The sequence below is a fragment of the Saccopteryx bilineata genome, chromosome 6 (genome assembly GCF_036850765.1).
Source record: "Saccopteryx bilineata isolate mSacBil1 chromosome 6, mSacBil1_pri_phased_curated, whole genome shotgun sequence".
Classification (NCBI taxonomy): Eukaryota; Metazoa; Chordata; class Mammalia; order Chiroptera; family Emballonuridae; genus Saccopteryx; species Saccopteryx bilineata.
In genome coordinates, this window is record NC_089495.1 from 128,797,931 (window position 1) to 128,811,298 (window position 13,368).

General features: G+C 45.0%; 1 protein-coding gene across 3 annotated transcripts in view; it reads left to right on the plus strand.

Annotated features, from left to right (window-relative positions):
* Positions 1 to 13,368, plus strand: part of FOXK2 (forkhead box K2) — a 78,721-nt gene that overhangs the window by 50,582 nt on the left and 14,771 nt on the right. The window contains exons 5-9 of one of the 3 annotated variants that reach the window (XM_066234409.1): positions 1,037 to 1,230; positions 1,967 to 2,142; positions 3,306 to 3,602; positions 3,808 to 4,017; positions 8,589 to 9,165. In XM_066234409.1, the coding sequence (XP_066090506.1) occupies positions 1,037 to 1,230; positions 1,967 to 2,142; positions 3,306 to 3,602; positions 3,808 to 4,017; positions 8,589 to 8,776 (1,065 nt within the window). In that variant the 3' untranslated portion in view covers positions 8,777 to 9,165. Of the gene's footprint in view, positions 1 to 1,036; positions 1,231 to 1,966; positions 2,143 to 3,305; positions 3,603 to 3,807; positions 4,018 to 6,205; positions 8,089 to 8,588; positions 9,166 to 13,368 lie in introns of those variants that run through there. The other 2 variants (XM_066234408.1, XM_066234410.1) reach the window with 2 other exon arrangements.

Below are 13,368 nucleotides of genomic sequence, written 5' to 3' on the forward strand. Positions count from 1 at the left end.
AGTTTTTATCGTTTAGAAATTTTGTTAGTTTACTTATTTTATATATATATTTTTAATTGAGTTCTAGAGAGAGAGAGAGAGAGAGAGAGAGAGAAGGGCAACTCATAGTAGTTGCTTCCTGTATGTGCCTTGCCTAGGCAAGCCCCAGGTTTCGAATGGGCGACCTCAGCATTCCAGTTTGATAGTCTGCGCCACTATAGGCCAGGCTGTTAGTTTATTAATTTTAAACATAAACATAATGAGGATGCATGAAATGAGCTGAAGGAAGGAAGGGCTCTCAGCCAGTGTTTTCCTGGCCTTTCAGGGGGCTCAGGGCCCTGAAAGCAGTGGTACCACTGCTACAGGTTTGCTGCAGCAGAGCTTCATGGGGAGCTTGCCCCAAATTGTTGAAATGGTGAGCTGTGCTCCTTGTAGAGAAGAATGGCACAGGAGTTGGGGGGAAATGTCGCCCACATGCCTCAGGAGAGTATTGTGAGTCTCAGATAAAAAACACACCAAGAAGTACTTGGCAGAGTACTCTATTACTGGAGATGGTGTCACTAACACTTCTCAACCTTGGGCTCATTTTTCTCCTTTGCTGCTTTGCCAAATACTTGATACTGGATTAATTCATTTTAAGTGGCTATGACAGTTTCTAAAAGCTGATTCTGTGCTCAAATAATGTATTTTAAAGGATTGGCTTATCTGGGCTTTGTTGTCTCTAAACTGGAAGAGGGTGCCAGGAAAGGTCAAATGACCATAGTGATAATCCTTGGTTTCCTACCTGGAAAAAAAGATGGAAACTGACATTTTCCTGTTTAAATAGCCTTTTGTGGTGTAGTTTCTGGCCCCTTGTCCTGAGGGGTCAGACCCCAGCTCCTCCATCGGGTCACGTTGGAGGGGCTAGTGCCTTCCAACACAGTGTTTGCTGCTTTCAGATTTCTCTGCCCTCAACAGGAGCCCAACATCTAGGTTTCTGCTTTGCAGGGCACTAAAATGAAGCACATTTCTTAGCAAAGAAATATATGAATGCTACGTATTTTTTTATGTTTCATAGAATTCAATTCGCCACAATCTCTCTCTGAATCGTTATTTCATCAAAGTACCACGTTCCCAGGAAGAACCAGGCAAAGGCTCATTCTGGAGGATAGATCCTGCCTCTGAAAGCAAATTAATAGAGCAGGCTTTTAGGAAAAGACGGCCTAGGGGCGTGCCTTGCTTTAGAACCCCTCTGGGACCGCTCTCATCTAGGTAAGGAAAAAAAGACAAAAAGACCTCACTTAATGGACAGTAAATTTACCTTCCATGAATTGGTAATTTTTCCTTTGAAAAATGAAGGAAGTACCAAATGCATTATGATTAAATGTTGGGATGGGGATTAAGTGTTGGATGCTAATTTTTATTTCTCGTGGTTGGAAATAATTCAGATTGTTTGTAATGGTTTACTTAAACTCCATGCCTGTGTACTAGTGGTTGCTTCACTGAACTCAGTGCATATTGTGATATGATGAGTCACAATGTATCGATGCCACATTTACAGATACTGTGTTTTCCTTTCTGTTGGCCTTTGAAAAGCTCCTTAAAGCTACTTTTAGCTGCTTAAACTCTAGATTGATTGGTACAACGTTAATTGCTTGATTTTAAAATTACATATTTTAGCTTCACTGAAGCCCCACTGGCTTGAACACTGCCTGCTCCCACTGTGCCTATGGGCGCTGCTTAGACAGGGCAGCCAGGCCAGCTCTGGCTGTGTGGCCTGTACTGGGCGTGGGGCAGTGGCGCCCCAGCATACAGTGGCTCTGACACAGCCAAGAGTGAGTGTCTGTCTCAATCACAGGTGTGCAGAGAGAAAGTTAACATTATGGAAATGTAGTTGGTTGTCAAAAGACAAATGACACCCCTTTTTGCAAAATACACATGTGTGAAACAAGGCAGTTGTAGAAGTGCTTTACTTTAAAAATCAACTATCTTTTTTTTGGCAACACAGAAGTGCCCCAGCCTCTCCTAATCATGCTGGAGTGCTGTCTGCTCACTCCAGTGGTGCCCAGACCCCCGAGAGCCTGTCGAGGGAAGGCTCGCCGGCCCCCCTGGAGCCTGAGCCTGGCGCCTCACAGCCCAAATTGGCTGTCATCCAGGAGGCTCGGTTTGCCCAGAGTGCACCAGGTGAGGCATGCAGAGGGCAGGTGTGGCGGGGGTGGGGGTAGTGGCTCACTGAAAAGAAATAAAAGAGGCTTTGGTTCCTTTTTACCTTGCACCTGATACTTTATGCCTCACTGTTGTTTTACAGGCTCTGAAAAACTAATAGCACTGTATTTAAAAAATATCAGTGAGCATTCCTGTGTGTGGGACTGTGTAGATGCCTGAAATAATTTTGAATTAACCTGTTTCTTGGCTAGTTGCTTCATCATTTAAAAGTCTATGAAAAATAATCTCCTAAAGAAATAAATTAGACATTGATTAGCATCAAAAATGGCCATTTAACAATTGGTGAGCATTTTGCAGTTGCTTATTAAAGTCACAAAAGCAAAATAAAAACATGTGCTTGGGGACTTAAAAAAAAAAATGCCATGTAGAAATGTGTCCAGACTAATATTTATTCTGGTTCCTAGTTGGTTGGCAAATTGTATATTTTGCAGTACTAGAATTCCTAGCCCAGGTCTGCCATCCATGTCTTCCTTGACTCTTAAGCCCAAACCAGAAAGAGCAGAGGCTGGTTGGCAGAGCTTACCACAGCCTGTCCTGGACTTTCTAGTTTGATTGCAGCCGTTGTGAGATAAAGACTTTGATCCCAGGGAGCATGGCTCCCTTGTTAGAGCCTCACTCAACTTCCTCTCATATCCTGTGTCAACCTTTTTCATTCGTGATGTAAGAAATGTGAATATAGCCTGACCAGGTTGTGGCGCAGTGGATAGAGCTTCGGACTGGGAAGCAGAGGACCCAGGTTCGAAACCCTGAGGTTGCTGGCTTGAGCAAGGGGTCACTCGCTCTGCTGTAGCCCCCTGGTCAAGGCACATATGAGAAAGCAATCAATGAACAACTAGGGAGCTGCAAGGAAGAATTGATGCCTCTCATCTCTTTCCCTTCCTATCCCTCTCTCTGTCTCACAAGAAAAGAAAAAAAATGTGAATAAAGCAGACATTGTGTTGCTGGCATTTAGGTCTACGAATGAAATCCCTTTTTAATTATTGCATGTCTCTATGAGAATGGGGACGCACCCTTTTTCATCAGTTAGTCTGTGTGTTGTCAGTGGTTGAGGTGGTTTAGGGAAATGGGTTGGAGGAACACAGGACACATAAACCTCACTGCTGCTCTGTCATCTCTGACAGGCTCCCCTCTGTCTAGTCAGCCTGTTTTAATCGCCGTGCAGCGGCAGCTGCCCCCGACTATCAAGCCCGTCACCTACACTGTTGCTGCCCCTGTGACCACCTCAACCTCCCAGCAGCCCGTTGTGCAGACGGTTCATGTCGTCCACCAGATCCCAGCAGTGTCTGTCACCAGCGTAGCTGGACTGGCCCCAGCAAACACATACACCGTGGCCGGACAGGCTGTGGTCACCCAAGCAGCTGTGCTGGCCTCTCCTAAGGCAGAGCTACAGGAGAATGGAGATCACCGAGAATTGAAAGGTGAGCCGTGGAGGCGGCTGCTGGAAGCAGCTTTCCAAGCTCCTAGAAACCCACCAGACTTGTTCAGCCAATCTGTTTCTGATATTGCTCACTGTTGGTTTAGAGTAGGTCTGCTAGTCACTGAGTATCTCATTTTAAATTGATGAAATTTCTCTAAGCTTTCCAGCAGTATTAGTTGGTATCATTTCTCCTCTTTTCATTTCAGTGAAAGTGGAACCTATTCCTGCAATGAGCCAGGCCACCTTGGGTGCCACCAGTCGCGTCATTCAGGCGGCACAGACCACCCCTGTCCAGACAGTCACCATCGTGCAACAGGCACCTCTGGGTCAGCACCAGCTACCAATAAAAACTGTAACACAAAATGGGACTCACATGGTGCCAATCCCTGCCGCTGTGCACAGCCAGATGAACAATGGTAAGCAGTTAGAAGGGATCCTTTGCTCACCTTTTCTAAAGAGCACGTTCAGAGTTTTGGTTTCAACGACACTTCAGACACCTGGGAATTGCTCATGGGACTTGGCTCTCGAGATATATGAAAGGGCTGTCTGATGAGAGGAGTGTTTCTAAAAACCCAGAGAAGCCTGACCAGGCAGTGGTGCAGTGGATAGAGCATCGAACTGGGATGCGGATGACCCAGGTTCGAGACCCTGAGGTCGCCAGTTTGAGCCCAGCTAATCTGGTTTGAGCAAAAGCTCACCAGCTTGAGCCCAAGGTCGCTGGCTCGAGCAAGGGGTTACTCGGTCTGCTGAAGGCCGGTGGTCAAGGCACATATGAGAAAGCAATCAATGAACAACTAAGGTGTTGCAACGCGCAACGAAAAACTAATGATTGATGCTTCTCATCTCTCCGTTCCTGTCTGTCTGTCCCTGTCTATCCCCCTCTCTGACTCTCTCTGTCTCTGTAAAAAAAAAAAAAAAAAAAAGTTAAAAACCCAGAGAAAAAGCGCTTTCACTTTTTGTACATACCTGGCTATGGCGATAAGAAATCTGAGGTTTGAATGGTGGAACTTAGCTTGGGAAGTACTCCACCCCCAGAGGTGTCTGATGTGGTAGAGGGGACTACTCTGCTGTGCTCTTGCTCTGAAAGGCCTCTGGAGCCCTGCCCTGTGTATGTCCCTGTCCACCAGAATCCTAATGTAGATGAGTGAAGACAGAGTGGGGAACTTGGCACTTAGATAAGAGACATAGGTGTTCTAATGATTTATAAATGCAATTGTTTTCTTAATTTCCTTTTTAAATGGTTCATTGCTACTGTATAGAAATACTACTGATTTTTGCCTTTTGGTTTTATACCATGCACTGTTAAATTCATTTACCTATTACAGTTTTTTGCTTAGGGGTTTTTCTCATGTGACTTTGTTCCTGATCTTAGGGAAACATCCAGGCTTTCACCACTGTGGCTGATGATATTAGTTATGGGACTCTTCCTGGTGTGTTGTTTTCTTTTTGTTCCTGGTGTGCTGCTTACTCAGTGCATTTTCTCTATTAAGATGATCATGTGGGTTTTTTAACTTTGTTCCTTGGATTCCTGGCACAAGTCCCATTTGGTTATGGTAAAGAGCCCATTTAGTTTGATACTGAATTTGGTTTGCTGAAACTTGAGTGGAGGTATCTCTTATTGGTATTCATCAGGGGTGTTGGTGGTACTTTTCATGTAGTGATTTTGGCAGCTTTGGGGGCTGCTCTCACTGCTCCCCAGAAAACCCAGTCTGCTTCTGGCCACTCTTCAGAGCTTCTCTTCCCCACTGGGCTGTGGTACTGGTCACAGGTACTCAGCCAGTCTTTGCTAGGGCTCTGCTACCCTAGGCCCTGTCTTGGGGGCTGCAGGTGTCAGGAAGATCAGGCTCTGGCTGCCATTCCAAGCTCTTACGCATGCATGTCTTTCTCTGTGGGTAAGACCCCCATCAGGTCATCTGCTGCCTTGGTCCCACACCTTCTGCCCTCAGGGCAGGAGAGAATGGGCTAGAAGGGTAAGGGTCTCCCTGAACCTGATGCTGCTTCCCTGGGTCATATGGGTGAGTCATGTAGCATGCTATGACTTCAGGCTTACTCCAGCCCAGTCTGCCTTCTTACTCTGAGGAAGTGGCACTTTCTAGACATGGAGCAATCCTTTTGTTTACCTCGTAGAGGTTGTGCGGGCAGCTGAGGGCAGGAGTGCTGGAGATCCTTGTGCCTGGAAGGGAAGTCCCACATAGGCCTGTGGGGAGGGGGAGGACACCTCTGAGCTTAATAAAGGCATAGGCTGGGAAGAAGCTGAGAAGCCTGAGCCTCATGAGTGGAGATCCAGGAGCATTTGGCATGGAGGGGGTGAGGGTCAGGGACTTGGGGAAAGACCTTCGGCAGCGACCCTTTGGCAAAGCCATCTACTCCTGTTGGTCCCATATTTGCCTGACCCTGAACCTCAGTCTCCCCAGGATTCTGTCAAAATAGCATACTTTTTGAAGTAATAAAAAAGATGCCAGTTATTAATTTTAATACCCACAATTATACAAGACCCGAGGTCTTGTGCCCTTGGCCATCAAGGGCCATGCAGGTCACAAGTAGAAGCTGACCCTCTGGGCAGAGCCTATGGTCTCATGAGGTCTGACTCACGTCTCTCTGTAGCAGCAGCAAGTCCTCTGCACATGCTGGCGACACATGCATCAGCATCAGCCTCCCTGCCCACAAAACGCCAGAACGGTGACCAGTCTGAGCAGCCGGAGCTGAAGCGGGTCAAGACTGAAGATGGCGAAAGCATTGTCATTGCCCTGAGTGTAGACACACCTCCGCCGGCTGTGAGGGAAAAGGGTGTCCAGAACTAGCAGCCGGTAGAGCTTTTCTACTTTACTGTCAACTTGTGGTGCCAAAAGGAGACACTGCCTCTCACCGACGCTCAGAGCACATTCTTTCGGTGGGCAGAGGGCCCTGTGGTTGGACTTCATGTCAGCACTGAAAACACAAAACCCAGGTGGCCTTAAAACTCCTTAAAGACAGAAGTCACACCTGAACTTTAAAACCACACAACGAAACCTGGTTCTGGCGGTGTCCCTGCCCAGCACTCATCTTTTAACTCTGAGCAGACTCTCGGTCCTTCCAAGAGTGGCGCCTGGTGCGGCAGATCGGCTAGGACAGGCCCTCCTCAAAGGGACAGCACAGGAGCCACCCTGTCACCCTCAGAGGGCCCACGGGGCTGGCAAACGAGACAGTATTTTGTTGTTCACATGTGGAATTAGAATATTTTGAGGTGTACTTTCTTTCTTTACAAAATAATAGAGTCTTTGACATTTCAGATCACTCCATTTCTGCTCTGGAAATTTTAGAATCACATGGGACCTTTACTGTGGATTTCATTTGGAGAAAAGAAACAACATAGCTGTTTTTATTGTTTGTTTTCAGCCTATGGAATGACTTACTTTGTCCAGTTAAAGGTCAGGAGGAGCTACGTGATGACAGCTGCCCATTTTCCTTTTAGAGCAGCTGCCTGATGAGTTTACTCCATTTCAGAGTGTAAGATGGACAGATGGATGCCTGCGGGCTGCATGGATGAACTGCTGTGCTCGCAGGCTGCACTTAACTGTTTTTCTTGCTACTTTTTGTTGTTTGTTTCTTTGTGTTGACTTTGTCCCTGGCATAATTTACCACTCTGAGTAAAACATGTCTCTTAAGTATTGTGTGTTTAAAATGACAGAACTGTTCCTCCTTTATTTGGAAAAATAATTCAATCTTTTATCACACTCCCTTTACAACAAGTGTCACAGATCTCTTGGTAGCACGTTTGCTATTTTAGCTGCTGTCACCAGCATCGCATCATCCAACCAGCAGTATACCTGATCCTGTGCCCCACTCACCCAAGAAGCTGATCTTGGCTAGTTCAGAACCTTCATGTTAATAGGGTCTTAGAAGCATTGGGAAGATGTAGGTCATTTTCTGACTTATGATAGGAAATTTCCCTCAACCTGTCATGTCAGGACTGAACCCACTACTAAGCTAACTTCTCTCCCACAAAAAAAAAGCCAGAAAAGGAAACCAAGGCAAGAGAATGAGAAGCAAGAGTCCCCCCTTCCCCCTGGTCCGGGCCCAGGCTCCTCTGGAAGAAAACCACACACCTTTCCAGAGTGTTCTGGGGTCAGGGCTGAGCAGCCATGCAAATAGAAAGAGGGCTTTGGCCTTACTGTTAATTTTTAAATGTCATCATCATAACATTATTTATTTAAATGTAGTTATTTTGGTATTTAATCTTTTTTTAAAGAGGAAAAAACCCCTGTATTTTCCTGGTGGAATGAAATGACTCAGAATGGTATATTTAGGCAATTTAAAAATACTTATTATTTACCTGAAGACCAAATATGATAAATCTGTTCTCAGTATTGTGTGTCAATCTAAAGTATGGAGCTGTCACAATGTTACTGCAGATAATGCATATTAAAAATTATGAAATTAATACACAGTAGCTGGATTTATAACTTAGCCATTTAAAAAATAAAACTGAAACCATCAAGTGAATAAGACCACGTGTGTGACAGTGGCAAAATCTAACTTGCGGACTCAAGCAGGGCAGTAGTTTGCATTTTCCAGGCACTTTACAAGTGCTTTACAATGTATATTTTTACTTGTCTTTTTATTCAGGAGGTTTGCCATTTGCAAAGTAATTCAGATTGTGCTGTGCCCTATGGGCGGGGTCAGGTCACTCCTAAGGGGTGCAGACCTGTTTGTCATGCCACTGCCCTTAACTGGGAGCTCTCAGGAGGTGAATGGACAAGACCACCTCACTAGGGAACTTGTCTTGGGTGACAGGAAGCAGATGCACTGTATTTGTCCAGGCAGCAGTGCACCTGTCACCACCCAGAAGGACTGAGGCAGGTTTGAGGGCATTCTCTCTCCTTTTTCCTTCTTGCTATTTACTCAGTTGGCTCATTGATTGGCAAGTGAAAATTTAAAAATACTAAGAAGGCAGCCAGAAAAAGCAAGATTAGAAAATTACCATATTCCAATTTTTTTTTCAATTTAGCTTTGAATTCCCAACAACCCTCAACACACCAAGAGCCACTGAGCTGTGTTCCTGCTGAAGGTCTTGTGCGACATAATACACGTTACACTGAACTCCCTTCCAGTTCTACACCTGCAGTTCCTAAATGTCTTATTTTAAGAATATCTTTTTTGACCTTTAGTAAACTTCTGAGTTCCCTGACGGACTAGAAACTTCATTTCTGCAGCTTTGCCCTGAATCAAATAAAAATACAAAAGAAACTCACACAGCATGGTGCATTCCAAGATGTCTGCATGTTGGGGCTGATCATCTTCTACGTTGGCAGAGTTCCCACATGGACAGCTGACCTCCTTAAACATACCACCCCTCAAGCCGTCCTCCACTAGAACAAGAGTAGACAAGTCGTGTCAGAGGGGGTGGGGTAGTAGTAGGACTTGTGGTTTCCACCCTATGTTAACACAAGGCAATAGTGACAATCTTCAAGTCCTAACTGCCATTAGACTAGAAATTATAATGGTGATTTGTGTACAGAGATTTGAAAATTTAAAAGTACCAAGTCCCTGAAATCCAATAAAATATTTTGTTAATTTTAACTGAATACAGAGTATCATTGTCATTTTGATCTATCTAAGCAGGCATTTCTTTTTTGCTTTTTTTACTTGATGCTCTTTTCCAAGCATGCCAAAGACTGAGAGCACTTGAGCAAAATGTGCAGAGGACCTTCTGTGATGACAGTTGTGGAGGCCCTGCCATTAGACAGGTGCTGGGTATCTGCACAGGAGGAAGGCATGAGTCACAGGCTGAAGTAACAACTAAGAATTAAGGTCACTGCAGCCTGACCAGTGGTGGTGCAGTGGATAGTGCATTGACCCAGAATGCTCAGTTCGCCTGCCGGAGCACAGGCTCCACAGGTTGAGGCCAGGGTCACTGGCTTGAAGCTTCAGGTTGCCAGCTTGAGCCCGAGGTCAAATCCCTGGCACGTACAAGAATCAATCAATGCTAACTAAAGTGAATGCTTCTCATTCTCTCTTCCTCCTACTCCCTCCCTTAAAAAAATGCATGTTAAGAATCAAGGTCACTGCAAACAACTTGAAGTACAGCCTGCCACGAGATGAAATCTTGTCTAAAGGGGCTCATGCCCTTTACGTTCCCACACTGTAACACTGGTCCAGCTACTATAGAAAGTCGGTGGCACAGATTGATGTCCTGAGGCTTGATAAAGCATTTCAGGACAGTAGGATGTCGGAGGGAAGAGGTAGTGAAAATAACGAATGAAGGCCCCCTGGGAAGCTAAATGAATCTAAAATTGAGCGTTCAAGGACAGAGTTCTTATGGAGTACTTCATTCCCTATACTGGTGCCCTAATTTAAAAACAATTCAGGCCCTGGCCTGTTGGCTCAGCAGATAGAGCATCAGCCTGGCATGCATGTCCAGGTTCGATTGCCAGTCAGGACACACATGAGAGGCTACCATCTGCTTTTCTTCCCTTCTATCTCCCCCCTACTGTCCCTCTTCCTTTCTCACAGCCAGTGGCTTTATTGGTTTGAGCATGGCCCCTGGGATGCTGAGGATAGCTAAGTTGATTTGAGCATTGGTTCCAGACGGGGGTTGCCGAGTGGATCCCTGTCAGGGCACATGCAGGAGTCTGTCTCTCTGCCTCCCCTCCTCTCACTTTACATAAATAATAAAAAATTAAAAGAAAAAATGGTTGAAAATAACCCAAATTTTGTGAAAGGCTTATGCACAAAGCTCAGTGGACCCCAAAAAGGATAAGCTCAAAGAAAATGTCAAGACACAGCTCTGACCACAGAAACTGAGGACTAATCTTGAAGGCAGCCAGGGAAAAGCGTCATTGCATACGGAGTTACAATTTGAGTAAGTACTGATCTCTCAGAGGCCATATGACTGCAAAACTTTAAAAATATTCTTAGGTATAGAAAAACTAAAAGAATTCTTAGCCAGCAGAGCTGCTCAATAAGAAATGCTAAAGGAGCCTGACCAGGCGGTGGCGCAGTGGATAGAGTGTCGGACTGGGACGCAGACGACCCGGGTTTGAGACCCCGAGGTCGCCAGCTTGAGCGCGGGCTCATCTGGCTTGAGCAAAACGCTCACCAGCTCAGACCCAAGGTCGCTGGCTCGAGCAAAGGGTTACTTGGTCTGCTGTAGCCCCCCGATCAAGGCACATATGAGAAAGCAATCAGTGAACAACTAAGGCGTCGCAACGAAAAACTAATGATGCTTATCTTTTTCTGTTCCTGTCTGTCCCTCTCTCTGACTCTCTCTGTCACTGTAAAAAAAAAAAACAAAAAAAAAAAAACTAAAGGAAGTTCTTTAGGCATAAAGATAAACTTGGGACAATTCTTTCTGTGTGTGTGTGTGTGTGTGTGTGTGTGTGTGTGTGTGTGGTATAACAGACAGAGGAACAGATAGGGACAGACAGGAAAAAAGATGAGAAGCATTGATTTTTCATTGTGGCACCTTGGTTGTTGATTGCCTTCTCATATGTGCCTTGATGGGGGGGGGGGGTACAACAGAGTGAGTGACCCCTTGCTCAAGGCAGTGACCATGGGCCCAAACCAGACTTTGGAGCTCAAGCCAGTGACCCAGCATTTAAGCTGGATGAGCCCGTGCCAGTGACCTCAGGTTTCAAACCTGGGTCCTCTGCATCTCAATCTGAAGCTCCATTCATTGCACTACTGCCTGGTCAGGCAGGACTTAATTCTTAAAGAGACAAATCAACAGAAATGGAAAATATTTGGGCAAATAATCATCATCTAACATTGTCTTTCAGTTACATAAATGTAATTGACAAAATTATGACATAAAGGAGGAAAGTAAAGGTTTATAAGGTCTCTCTACATTTCACTTGAAGTGGTAAAACATTAATTCTGAAGTAGACTGGAAAGTCAGCTTTGTAAACTGTAATCACTAGTGTAACTGCTAATAATACCTAACAAAGTGCAAAAGCTACAGGTAAGCCATGGCTGGTAGCTCAGTTGGTTAGAACATCGGCTAGATACACCACAGTTGTGGGTTTGATCTCCATTCAGGGCATATACAAGAATCAACCAGTGAATGCATATGTGGAACAAGTTGATGTTTTTCTCTCTCCATTACTCTCAAAAATCAATTTAAAAAAATTTTAAAGCTAAGAGATAAATTAAAATGGAATATTAAAAACTTTTCAAATTAAGGCAGACCTTGAAGATACTGTGGTATCATTTCTAGACCACCACAATAAAGCAAATATAGTCTCACTAGTTTTTTGGTTTCCTAGTGCACTTAACAGTTTACAAAATACTGTAATCAATTAAGTGTGCTAAAAATATTGTCTAAAAAATGTACATACCTGGCCCTGGCCGGTTGCTCAGTAGAGCATTGTCCTGGTGCACTGAGGTTGCAGGTTTAAGCCTGGTCAGGGCACATATAAGAAGCAACCAGTGAATGCACAACTAAATAGAACAAGTGGAACAATGAGCTGATGCTTCTGTCCCCCCTTTCTCCATAAAATCAATGGAAAAGAATTTTACATGTACATACCTTAGAACAGGCAAAATCCATAGCAGATTTTTAGTTACCAGGAGATAGGGTGAGGACATCTTGAAACTAGAGACAGGTAGTAGCTGCTCAACACTGAATATATACTTCCACTGACTTGTATACTTTATAATGGCTAACTATATTTTCCTCAATAAAAGCAAAGAAAACCAAAGGCCTAGATATCACTAGCAAATTCCACCAAATGTGGATGAAAAAAAACCTCTAAGAATTTAGCCTGGCTTGACTAGGCAGTGGCACAGTGGATAGAGCATCAGACTGGGATGTAGAGGACCCAGGTTCGAGACCCCAAGGTCGCCAGCTTGAGCGTGGGCTCATCTGGTTTGAGCAAAAGCTCACCAGCTTGGACCCAAGGTCGCTGGCTCGAGCAAGGGGTTACTCAGTCTGCTGTAGCCCCACGGTCAAGGCACTTATGAGAAAGCAATCAATGAACAACTAAAGTGTCACAACGAAAAACTAATGATTGATGCTTCTCATCTCTCTCCGTTCCTGTCTGTCCCTATCTATCCCTCTGTCACTGTAAAAAACAAAAAGAATTTAGCCTGACTAGTGGTCAGTGGGTAGAGCGTCGGACTAAGACGTGGAGGACCCAGGTTCGAAACCCCGAGGTCGCCAGCTTGAGTGTGGGCTCATCTGGTTTGAGTAAGGCTAACCAGCCTGAGTGTGGAGTCACTCGCTCTGCCCCCCCCCCACCCCCAGGTCAAGGCACATATGAGAAAGCAATCAGTAACTCAGGTACTGCAACAAAAAATTGATGCTTCTCATCTCTCGCCCTTCCTGTCAGTCTGTCCCTATATTTTTCTGACTCTGTCAAAAATTAAAAAAAAAAATTTTTAGTAAAACACCTACCTGGTGAGTATGCAGAGACTGCAGCTTGCACTCTGAGGATGCATGAAACTGCAGGCATTCTGGGATTCCTTGGCAGTTTGTATCAAGTTAATCCATATGACTTAGCAACCTCACTCTTGATAATTTACCCAAAACAAACAAATATTTATGTTCACCAGCAAATATACCTGAATATTATTTTTTTTAGAGTGAGAGGAGGGGAAGCAGAGACTCCCGTATGCGTCCCAACTGGACCCACCTGGCAAAATCACTAGGGGGCGATGCTCTGTTGCAACCGGAGCCACTTTTTTAGCGCTTGAGGCAGAGGCCATGGAGCTGTCCTCAGCACCCCAGGCCCACTTGCTCTAATGGAGCCCTAGCTACAGGAGAGAAGAGAGAGACTGAAGCAACAGGG